At 36.9% G+C, this 13,145-nt stretch overlaps 1 protein-coding gene across 1 annotated transcript in view; it reads right to left on the minus strand.

The window, feature by feature from the left end:
* The window catches only part of LOC127880583 (dynein axonemal heavy chain 3-like), a 185,847-nt gene that overhangs the window by 97,177 nt on the left and 75,525 nt on the right, over positions 1-13,145 (minus strand). Inside the window, exons 35-39 of the mRNA XM_052427898.1 lie at positions 11,379-11,509; positions 10,209-10,309; positions 8,497-8,614; positions 8,080-8,213; positions 3,661-3,921 (exon numbers count right to left, since the gene is read on the minus strand). Coding sequence (XP_052283858.1) covers positions 3,661-3,921; positions 8,080-8,213; positions 8,497-8,614; positions 10,209-10,309; positions 11,379-11,509 — 745 coding nt within the window. The remainder of the gene's footprint in view (positions 1-3,660; positions 3,922-8,079; positions 8,214-8,496; positions 8,615-10,208; positions 10,310-11,378; positions 11,510-13,145) is intronic.

The raw sequence follows: 13,145 nt of genomic DNA on the forward strand, positions 1-13,145 counted from the left end.
CACCTCAGCACCATCTTCCAACGCTTGCGGGAGGCGAACTTAAAGCTCCAACCAAAAAAATGTAAGTTTGCTACAGACCGTGTGGAGTATCTAGGCCACTTCTTTACCAGCCAGGGTATAGAGGTGAACCCAAGTAAGATTGAAAGTGTTAAATCCTTTCCCCAACCGAAAACACAGAAAAATGTCAGAGAATTCTTGGGTCTGTGCAATTATTACAGAAAATTCATTGCAAAATTTGCAGAAATTGCTGCACCTTTGAATAACCTGTTGAAACAGGACACAGAATTTGTTTGGAGTGAACAATGTGAGTCTTCCTTTAATACTTTGAAGGAAAAACTCACCACTGCACCAGTCCTAGTTTTCCCTGACATGGCTAAGCCCTTTACACTGTCTACTGATGCTTCTGATTACGCAGTAGGCTTTGTATTGGGTCAACTGGACGACCAAGGAAGAGAAAGGGTGATTGCTTACGGAGGACGCTCTTTGAGAGGTAGTGAGAACAAATGGAGCATTCATGAAAAGGAATGCCTAGCTCTCATCGAGGCCATCCGTCAATTCCACCCATACCTTGCGAACTCACAGTTCACTGTGTTCACAGACAATATGGGTATGAAATATATCCAAAGTCTGAAAGATCTTAACGGTCGAAAAGGACGTTGGGCATTAAAACTCCAGGGTTACACTTTCAACATAGTCCACAAAGCAGGTACAAAGAATGCTAACGCAGATGCCTTGAGCCGAAGGAGCTACGAGCCGACTCCCAAGGTAGGTGAATTTGAAGATTTTATATTGTTTTGCATTTATATATGCAGTCATTTGCATATTTGAAGATTTTATAGTAATAGTTTTATAGTTATTTGACCATTTGAATATTTGTTTAATAATATATGTCATGTGTATATTTGTTTATTGTTGTAGGGTTTCATGATCTTGTACAGCTACACTTGATGTCTGTTTTCTTGTCAATCTCTGGCAATATGATATTTAGGGGTAACACAATCTTAGTTGTAAATGCAATATTATACAACATATTTACATCACTTATTGTTAAGAGAATCATCAAATACCTTTCCAATATTTCCAATATAAGCAACAATGCTTGTTAAAGATTATTGCATCAACATTACATCCTTCTACAGTTTTGCTGTAACACCTTTTCAATATTCCAATATTGTCAACAATGCATGTAAAAGATTATAACATAACATAAATTAAGTCACAAACAAATTATTCATGTTGAGATCTTAAATGACAGCCTGTTATTGGCATCTTAATCAAAGCTCCCTTTTGATGTTACAACATACTTTGTTGTCATTACCTAATTGTGGGTCAGAGCAAATCTAAACCAAATGTGACCATAACAACAGCAGATGGCAACCAACTCCTATATAAGCCAAACGCAGAATGGATTCAATACCTCTGCTCTATTGCCATCTTGCTGTGTGTTTGTGTCAATAAAGTTCTACAGTTAATGTTGCTCTGACTTACAGGTAAGACATTTATTTTATTTCTACTTTACTTGTATAAGTGATATAAGTTCAGTATTTTGTATGTATTACAATTGTTCATTCTTCATGCAAGTCTAAATATTTGGTGATTATTTTATATATTAAAATTCTTCAGTTACCTCTTGCTAAAAGCGAGTTATTCCCTAAAGTTTGATGTTTTAGATATTGAATACTTTCAGTTGTAAAATTTGTATTGTTAACAATTTATAGCATTTGTTCATGACCTCTGCTCTATTGCCATCTTGCTGTGTGTTTGTGTCAATAAAGTTCTACAGTTAATGTTGCTCTGACTTACAGTCTTTCATTATCCTGCGCACTTGGGGAAACAACGTGAAAGTAACAAATTGGTCACTCATAAGAAAGAGCACACGCTAACCGGACGTGTGACATACATTTAACAATATTGACTACATTACAACATACTTGCATTGCAACATTTTAGTTCTACATTCCCATAAGAGATAGAAATTATAATTATATACCTGTTGATATCATCCAATAAGCTGTTGTCATTTGATTCGTGTCATTGTCCAATATTTTATCATATTTGACAGGCTTGCATACAATATTTTCTTAGTTAAATCTAACGATAACAAGTCGCTTCCAAAGTTACAAACCTTCATACAAAAATCAATAGAATGTAAATGATGTCGATATTATTGCAAATGTGCAACAACAACATGGACTTAAGTGCATTTTAACAAAATTATACAAAAAAATATAGATATATAATAAAAAGATTATGCAACAGAGGTGTGAACAGTTCCTTGATATATTTGTTCTCAAACAAAGGTGACATGTTCACATTGGACCCTCCTAAAGACGTTCTCAATATGGTATTCCAGCTGTGTACTCATACAAATATATCAATGTTTTGTTCACAACCTATACAATATAATTATCTATATAGAAAGAAAAGTAGCATGTAATGTAAAATCTACAAATAATCTAGCTCTAAGAATATATAACTGTCATATACGATTATACAATAATTTAAAGTAAGTTAAAAAGTAAACAGTATCTAATATAACTGTCAGACGAGTAACTATTGTATAAGTTTTTCTTCCAACATGTCCTAGTACAATTCCATAATGAGTAATACAAAAAAGAAGTTGTTAAAGAAATTTATTAGATAAGACTTATGCATTTGAAAAACAAATTGTGTTGTATTTATTGTCTCTTAAAAATGTGAGGAAGGCATTCAAACAAGTTACATTTTCAAGTGGACAAGCAGAATTTTGCCATCGCTTGAGAAATGAAGAACTGGTTCTCTCCACAAACTTCAAATAATTCTATCTTTTAAGAAATGAAGAAGTAGTTGGCTCCACAAGCTTTAAACAGTTTATGCATAGAAATGGATGATTTCAAGGTCACATTACTCAGGAATGTGAGAATTCAATGGAATAGAAAAGGTGTCCTGCACCTCTAGACTTTGTTGTCTAGGTTCAGGTGAATGCATGAGAAATGTAGAATCATTTTGCTCCACAACATAATAAATGTTATGAGGTCAGACAATCAAATCTAACTACCAACCCATAGCAGTATGCAAAATATTACATTAAACCTTTTACAGACGAAAAACAAATAAATAACACAAATACACTAAAGTGTAACAAACAAGACAAATAAGAATACAAGTTTAAAAGGGAAAAATATATAGATAAATGTTAATCCATATGAGTCATGCTCTGTGAATAGAGGGTTTAATGCATGTGTGTAAAGTGTTGTCCCAGATAAGACTGTGAAGTCCACACAGGCTGATCAGTCACTACACTTTCTACATGTATTTTTTTCATGTTAACTTTTTCAGCGCTGGAACCGAATTTTGAAGGAATTTGCAAACAGTTTGGATCCAGATGAGACGCCACAGAACGTGGCGTCTCATCAGGATCCAAACTGTTTGCTATTGAACAAATTTTGAATTTTTTTTTTTTAACAAATTCAAAGAAAAAGCTTATTTTAGAAATTCAGCAGACGACATTTTAGCAGATGACAAATTTCCCAGCATTCAAAGTGTTAAGGTAGACTCTACTTGATGACAACCCAGTTCCGGGAAAGTTTTGTCCCTATTTAGCCTAATCTGGGACAACACTTTAAACAAATGCATTTAAGCCCATTTTAACAGAGCACGACTTACATATTATTATTTTACCTGGGATGCTTGTCTTTAACACTCTCCATCTCACAAAGCGATCGGAAAAACTCGTCAAACTTGATTCTGGAGTTTTCATCCAATGTTGCTCCCACAGACCAGACCATGGAGAACAGGAAATAGCATGTGAGCATGTTCGTCTTCTCTTCGATGATTTTCTGATCCGTCAAACTGGTCACTTTTTCATCCTGTTTCACTTCCCCTTCCTCCAGGTCCTCTTGGAATATGTCTTCATCGTCATCATCCTCATCACCAATCTTCCTGTGTGACAATACAAGCCTTGTTCTGAGAAAACTGGACTTAATGCATGTGCGTAAAGTGTTATCCCAGATAAGCCTGTGCGGATAACACTTTCCGCCTAAACTGGATATTTATTTAGGAAATATTTCTTTATTTCTTTTAAACCAAATATTTCATACAAGCAAAAAGAGTTGCCCCTGATTAGCCTGTGCAGACTGCACAGGCTAATCTGGGACAACACTACGCACATGCATGAAGCCCAATTTTCCTCAGAACGCGGACCATATAGTTTCATGAATGTCAATCACATTAAAATAACTCAGCTCCTTTATTCAATATCTGCAGTCTCACCAAAATTTCATACAAAAGCATTAATTATGCTTGTGTCATTTTAGAGTATTGGGGGATGTTTCAGAGTTTCTATGCCAACTAATCCCCATAATAAAGCTTAGGAACAAATGTAAATATTTGAAGCTCAACAAAGGATCTATCTTTAGTAATAATTTTTAAAAGCATATTATTTTAACTACTTGAATGCAATTATGCTGCTGAAAAACTTACACATATTTGCTACAAATTGTGCATATGTGATTGATATAAGCTTGAGTACAAACATTTTTGACACCAAGTGTACCCATTAAACTTGCTGTATTTTTCAATTTTGAAGAGACTACATATCTCATAAAGAGATACTCATCAGTTAATTATTATTTTTATGTCTATAATGAATAAGTCTAAAGTCATTTTTCTTTCCGAAATAACTAATTCCTGAAGCCTTTTGGATGTTTATTAAAAATTGCCTATACATTATGTCAACAAACATTCTCTTACATTTTTGGAAATATCAGAGGAAAACTGTTAAGACCCATTAGGGAGGAAATGGCAAAATAATATAGTTAGATACTCCAAGGGCCACTATTTAACCATGCTTAAGGTAATATGGCTTATTATCAATGTGGTCTATATTTAATTATGTCACCTAACATTTTAGTAAGGACTCATTAAGAGCTGATGGAAACTGTGGACATCAAATATATAATAAAACTAACAAACTAGCTGAAATAACATATAAAACAAAAAGGAGTCCTCATAAAGAATTGCTTTAAGAGTGATGAAACAGAATGAACAAACCTAATGAATGTTTTAAGCCAACTTGTTAGCAAGTGCCATATTCATATTTGCCTTAACTTATTCACAATAAGTCATCCATAACCTTTAGAGCAATTAGATTTACTGCTAAAAAATAGCAATACAATCACACAATTGTGCAATTATATAAATATGAAGCAAAGGATATTATTGTTTGAACATGAAAATTAATCCTTTACTATTTACCCGTAATTACTCTATGTTTTCGGACACTTAATTTTTTTAATTTTTTTCGTGTCCGAAAACTTAGATACGAAAAATATTCACAAAATACAGGTGTCCAAAAACTAAGAGGCGAAAATAGCGTCAATTGTATCAACGACTACCTGTAATATCATGCTTGTAAAATACCATGCTGTATAGTATAAATTACAGTTATATATGTTTGCACTGCATTTTAAATAATGTTAAATGCTTAATTTATTTGACAGAAAAATACAAGGTTTTACTTTGACCAACGAGTTCAAAGATAAGCATTTGATGTACCGATACTCGCTAGTATGAACCTGTAATTAACGCAATAGGCAAATTATGAATTCTTTGTTTGTTGCGCATGTCCGATAGTTGTTGTCTAACACCTTCCATTGTTCGTAAAACTTGCAATAGGGTGCAACACACTTTGAAGCGTTTGATATTTGTCAACGTTATTTTAGGGTAGTACCATTGTGGTAGATAATTTAACTGTTTATTGGCACTACCCCTGATAATTGTCATAACGCTTATGGTATCGGGCAAACCATTGTTTAATACCGGTTTACAAGGTTATTTACACAATAACGCAAATGTAATGGTCTGTTGCCCTCAGTCATGCACCTGCCATGTTTTATAATGTTAATCTGGTTGTAAAACCCCATGATCGAAGTGTCATTAGATATCGAAAACAGGACCGAAATTTGGTAAAACAGCGCTGTAAAATATACTGTCCAAAAACTTAGTGACATAAATTATGGACGAAAACTCGTGTGTCCCAAAATAAAGAGTCACGAAAAATAATTATTTTTGCTAAAAAACGGGGTGTCCGAAAACTTAGAGTGTCCGAAAACATAGAGTAATTATGGTAGATACGTATTTTTTTGCATGTGTTGTCCCTTAGAAAGTTAAATTTAATTAAAGACCATTCTTACAAGATTTAAGCTTTAAAGGCTTCATTTCCAACCTTAAGATACTGATGAGCAGCAAACAGCATAAAACCTGACCAGACTGTGAGTTACTCGCAGGCTGTTCTGGTTTAATGCTGTTTGCACATAGCCATTTTCACTTTGCTTTTGAGTGGAAAATACAATATTTATGTAATTAACATATTTAATTTAATAGAAATAAGAAAAAACATCCGTAATATCAGGATTAGCATGCAAATGAACTCAAACAAAGGGTGGCATATATGGGATGGCAATATATATAGGTGTGTTCCTATGCCAAGATCACATTTTAGACCGACAGCGTTGAGGCAAGGTAATGAGATAATGAGCAAACACAGGTATTGTCTATAAGTATATGTGTATAACTACAACACCCATGGAAGACCACAAATTGAGCAAACACAGGCATTGTCTACAAATTGACCCCTCCCCCTCTCATTTCAAACAGGTGCAAACCTTGAGTATTAGCAAAATTTATCTAAAAAATTGAATTTTGTATTTTGCTACTTAAATTGTTCATGAAGACAAAAACTTACACATAAAAAGAACACATAACATGTTAAGTATCCAAATTTTGCCTAATTTCAAGGGCACATTGCTCTTAAAAGAATATTGCAATAAACAAGCAAAATACATTTATAAAGTTTCATGTTGATACACAGAGAACTGAGAGGCAAGTTATCAACAGAATAACATACTTAAACCATGATGAAAGTATCCAGAAAAGAATATCATGACTTACATGAACATTGTGTCTTGCAATTCTACATAGAATAACAATATTTCTATAAGATGTCATGTTGATAATATAGAGTTAAATGTGCAGCTCAAGATACCAACCGACCGGCTGATCATCTAACCAATGGCAGGGGTGATTACTCAACCGACCAACTGATCATCTAACCAATGGCAGGGGTGATTACTCAACCGACCAACTGATCATCTAACCAATGGCAGGGGTGTTTACTTAACCGACTGGCTGATCATCTAACCAATGGCAGGGGTGATTACTCAACCGACCGGCTGATCATCTAACCAATGGCAGGGGTAATTACTCAACCAAACAACTGATCATCAAACCAATGGCAGGGGTGATAACTTTACACCCCCACAAACTTCATTTCAAGGTTAGGTTATAATAACATGCAGTTGAATTGTTAATAGATTTTGTCAGACATCCATCAACATGCAATATGGTAATAGAACCACATGAGGCCATGGATTCAAAAATAATTATAGTGAGTGATTAATAGACAAAGGAGGATAATGGATGCACACAGATTTTTTATACAATACCTGGTCACCTTTGTTACTGTTTGTAATTCATCATTATCACTAGAGTGATATGAATCATAATTTATACACAAACTATAAAAATCTTAAATGAAGATTCCGAAATAATTATTTACAAAGGACAACATCACATTTAGCACACACTCAGTTACATAATTACCAGACTTGCCAATTAAGAATGGTTTTATTGAAATAAAACGAAAACACTAATATCATATTTGTCACATTGTCCTCTCTTAGAAACTAGAGCTTAGTCACAATCATGTGACTGATACTCCTGCACTGCTATGTCGGCTATGCTCAAGGGAAATAACTTTCCAATCTACACTTCACAATGATATGTTTGAAGTTGTAATTTAACCACAGCACTCCACAAACTAAGAGCATTTTGTGTGGACTGACCAACAGACAAAGCCTCCGACAGAGTGACTACATTAAAACCAGCAACCTCATGGCAATTTCATAATGTATGATAAGTTGTTAAAATTCAACTTGTAAAAAATAAACAGTCCATACACACCAGTATTTTTTATTTTATTTGCCTTTTAAAGGTTTTTAAATATTGATTACATTTGAAATCACTGGGTCTGTGCCTTACTTGATGTCAATGAGGAGGCACTGGTAGAGTTTCAGCATGCTGGCAGTCAGGTGCATGGGCTGACAGGCCAGGATGTGCTTGCAGTGCTTGGTCACGAAGTTCAGACATGGAGGCAACAGCCACTCAAACAGCATCTACAGGGAAACAAACAATACAAATTGTTCTGGTTCAACAAAATAGGTCATTATTATTATCATCATCATCATCGTCATCGTCATCATCATCATCATCATCATCATCATCATCATCATCATCATCATCATCATCATCATCATCATCATCATCACCTTCATCATCATCACCATCACCATCATCATCATAATCATCATCATCATCATCATCATCATCATCATCATCATCATCATCATCATCATCATCATCATCATCATCATCATCATCATGGTGTACAGAACCTACCCTGATAGTGTCCTTCTGCTCCTGTGTAAGTTTGAACTCTGGCAGCGTGGTATTCATCCAGGACTTCACAAGGGGCTGCCAGCCCAGCTGTAGGGGGTCCATGTAGATCATGCCACACCTGAAGACAATTTTATAAATAATTTGACCCCTTGGGGTTTTTGCATTTTTTACACTAAGGACAAAAAATTTGTACAGGGTCTCAATCTGATTTTAAATACCACATATCAAAGCCCTAGGACAAGTGATTTCACCACATATCAAAGCCCTAGGACAAGTGTTTTCACCACATATCAAAGCCCTAGGACAAGTGTTTTCACCACATATCAAAGCCCTAGGACAAGTGTTTTCACCACATATCAAAGCCCTAGGACAAGTGTTTTCACCACATATCAAAGCCCTAGGACAAGTGTTTTCACCACATATCAAAGCCCTAGGACAAGTGTTTTCACCACATATCAAAGCCCTAGGACAAGTGTTTTCACCACATATCAAAGCCCTAGGACAAGTGTTTTCACCACATATCAAAGCCCTAGGACAAGTGTTTTCACCACATATCAAAGCCCTAGGACAAGTGTTTTCACCACATATCAAAGCCCTAGGACAAGTGTTTTCACCACATATCAAAGCCCTAGGACAAGTGTTTCACCACATATCAAAGCCCTAGGTCAAGTGTTTTCACCACATATCAAAGCCCTAGGACAAGTGTTTTCACCACATATCAAAGCCCTAGGACAAGTGTTTTCACCACATATCAATGCCCTAGGACAAGTGTTTTCACCACATATCAAAGTCCTAGGACAAGTGTTTTCACGACTCACGTGGGCTGTGGCCAGTTTTACCACATATCAAAGCCCTAGGACAAGTGTTTTCACTAGTCACTTGGGCTGTGGCCAGTTTTACCACATATTAAAGCCCTGGGACAAGTGTTTTCACGAGTCACTTGGGCTGTGGCCAGTTTTTACTACAGCGCCATGACTTGAACAAACTTTGTAGAGGACTAATTAATATAGGAAGATTAATATTTAATTCCTGACAATTGAAGTTTCAGAGAAGATTTTTACAGTTATTTACTGTACAAATCTTTGTTAATCACAAATGTGAACAATGGGGCAAAGCCAGTTTTTACCCCAGGGGCATGATTTCAACAAACTTAGCTGAGGAAAACTCAGAACTAACACAGTACATGTATTACTCAATCCCACATTCAAAGTTTGACTGGTTACCTGCTGACAGTGACTGGTTACCTGCTGACAGTGACTGGTTACCTGCTGACAGTGACTGGTTACCTGATGACAGTGACTGGTTACCTGCTGACAGTGACGGGCTACCTGCTGACAGTGACTGGTTACCTGTTGATAGTGACTGGTTACCTGCTGACAGTGACTGGTTACCTGCTGACAGTGAGTGGTTACCTGTTGACAGTGACTGGTTACCTGCTGACTGTGACTGGTTACCTGCTGACAGTGACTGGTTACCTGCTGACAGTGAATGGTTACCTGCTGACAGTGACTGGTTACCTGCTGACAGTGAGTGGTTACCTGCTGACAGTGACTGGTTACCTGCTGACAGTGAGTGGTTACCTGCTGACAGTGACTGGTTACCTGCTTAATAATGTGACAGGTTACCTGCTGGCAGTGAGTGGTTACCTGCTGACAGTGACTGGTTACCTGCAGACAGTGACTGGTTACCTGCTTAATACTGTGACAGGTTACCTGCTGACAGTGGCTGGCGAGGCCTCCTCCAGGTCCTGCGGCTCAAAGATCATGTTCTGTTTGTTGTTCATCTGGATGATTTCTCCACTCATCAGGCACAGCTGCCAATGAAACACATAATAGGGGCTAAGTAGTCCAAAAGTACTTGTATATTAAAAAGCAAGGGCAAGGGATAAAACACCATTTTCAGGTAGTTTAAATTTAGGAGAAGCTCACAAAATGTGTACATGTTGAAATGCGCCCCACTAGGGCTTTATTAAAGACATGTTAAGTAATGACTGATATTGTCCAAAAAAGGTGTTATTTTCCTATTATAAGATTAAAAGTAAGATATAAAAAATCTCAACAAAGATGAAAACCACGGTAAACCAAGAGTTACAATTAACTCATGTTAAATATTTTATTGTCACCCCAAAAAAGCAAGCATGCTTTTTAATATCCATATGCCAGGTTAGAGTTAAGCCATGCCAGTGTTGCATGAGGAGGGGACTATGAATAGTAAAATCCAGGCTTTATAGGCGCGAGCTTAAATGAATAAAACTCTTTTTTGTCATTAACATTGTGCTATTGTTGTCAACACATTGCTCCAACAAGCTGATAATGAAAGTTAAATAATTTTATCAAATAATGTAATGCTGTGACAATGTTTTCATAACAAGACCCGGTTGCTCAAATATTTATCCTTTTGTTATATTAACCATGGTTTAAGTTTTGAGGCAATTTTCTATTTCTGTTGAACATGTATATTCTTTATACTGACTTTGTAGAGTGTTTCATTAAATGATGATAATATATTTGATGTGAGTAACAACATAAACCCTGATTATCATAAACGGATGGTTAATTGTTTCAGCAACTGTATTTGGTAAGGTCAACTTTACCAAACAAAAAGACATGCATTAAAATCTGTGTACTTATTACATTGTTACCATATGCTTTCTATATGCTGTAACTGTTGATAGCTCTAGAGTAGATCAGATGTTGCAAACTGTATTACATTAGAATAAATTGGCTATGCATCAAAAGAATATTGCTCTATGCGAAGCAAAACACATCAGCCATCTGTATAAAGATGGTTAAAAAAACATTCCTTTATATGTGGAAACAAACAATAACACGCATAACCTGACATTTCATTAATAAGGTAATCACCAAATCCAGTAAACTAACCTTTTTGTTATCATCCAGTACGGTGTTCATGTTCTCAATCCAGACTGCGTCCACGGGGCCGTCAAATATGATCCACTTCCTGTGATGGCTGGTGCTGGAGGCATGCTCACGAAATGTGTTGGCAAGCACACCTGCCATGGAAACCACCAGTACAGAAATGTGTTGGCAAGCACACCTGCCATGGAAACCACCAGTACAGAAATGTGTTGGCAAGCACACCTGCCATTGAAACCACCAGTACAGAAATGTGTTGGCAAGCACACCTGCCATGGAATCCACCAGTACAGAAATGTGTTGGCAAGCACACCTGCCATGGAAACCACCAGTACAGAAATGTGTTGGCAAGCACACCTGCCATGGAAACCAGCAGTACAGAAATGTGTTGGCAAGCACACCTGCCATGGAAACCACCAGTACAGAAATGTGTTGGCAAGCACACCTGCCATGGAAACCACCAGTACAGAATTGTGTTGGCAAGCACACCTGCCATGGAAACCACCAGTACAGAAATGTGTTGGCAAGCACACCTGCCATAGAAACCACCAGTACAGAAATGTGTTGGCAAGCACACCTGCCATGGAAACCACCAGTACAGAAATGTGTTGGCAAGCACACCTGCCATGGAAACCACCAGTTCAGAAATGTGTTGGCAAGCACACCTGCCATGGAAACCACCAGTACAGAAATATCAAAGAGCCTCCCCCTGGGAAAACTGGGCATAATACATGTGCGTAAAGTGTCGTCCCAGATTAGCCTCTGAAGCATGTGCGTAAAGTGTCGTCCCAGATTAGCCTGTGCAGTCTGCACAGGCTTATCAGGGACTCCGCCTAAACTGGACTTTTCTTAGAAGAGAATTCCTTTACACCAAAAATACCATAAAAGGGAAAAGTGTTGTCCCTGATTGGCCTGAGTGCAGACAGCAAGGGCTACTCTGGGACAACACTTACAGCACATGCATTAAACGCCGTATTAAAGGACAGCAAGGGCTACTCTGGGACAACACTTAAAGCACATGCATTAAACCCCGTATTACAGGACAGCAAGGGCTACTCTGGGACAACACTTAAAGCACATGCATTAAACCCCGTATTACAGGACAGCAAGGGCTACTCTGGGACAACACTTAAAGCACATGCATTAAACCCCGTATTACAGGACAGCAAGGGCTACTCTGGGACAACACTTAAAGCACATGCATTAAACCCCGTATTACAGGACAGCAAGGTCTACTCTGGGACAACACTTAAAGCACATGCATTAAACCCCGTATTACAGGACAGCAAGGGCTACTCTGGGACAACACTTAAAGCACATGCATTAAACCCCGTATTACAGAGAGAGGCTTATATATATGTGTTACAGTTCATTACTAATATAGCATTCCTGAAAAGCAAATCTTATTGATAAAAATTATCCCTTATTTTCTCAAAAAATGGTATAATTTATTCTCCAAATATAACTTAGTGTATGTTTGAGTGGTTGCTTAATTAGAAAACGAGGGCCAAAAGCCTTAAGGCACTCACCTGAGACCCCAAGGAACTGTTCGTAGCAGACACATGTAGTGTTCACATGGTTTCACAATACACTTATAAGCAAAATGCCACAACAACTAGGATCCATTTTTTTAACAATCCCAATTATTGTCAAGCCCAGATATATTTAAAAAAAATGTTCTTAGCAAGTTTCATGATGAGTGAATAAAAAATAAGAAGTCTAGATACAAATATGATTTACTACAGCAACATAAGGACAAGAGGGCCATGATGG

The sequence above is a fragment of the Dreissena polymorpha genome, chromosome 1 (assembly GCF_020536995.1).
Source record: "Dreissena polymorpha isolate Duluth1 chromosome 1, UMN_Dpol_1.0, whole genome shotgun sequence".
In the NCBI taxonomy this organism is placed as follows: Eukaryota; Metazoa; Mollusca; class Bivalvia; order Myida; family Dreissenidae; genus Dreissena; species Dreissena polymorpha.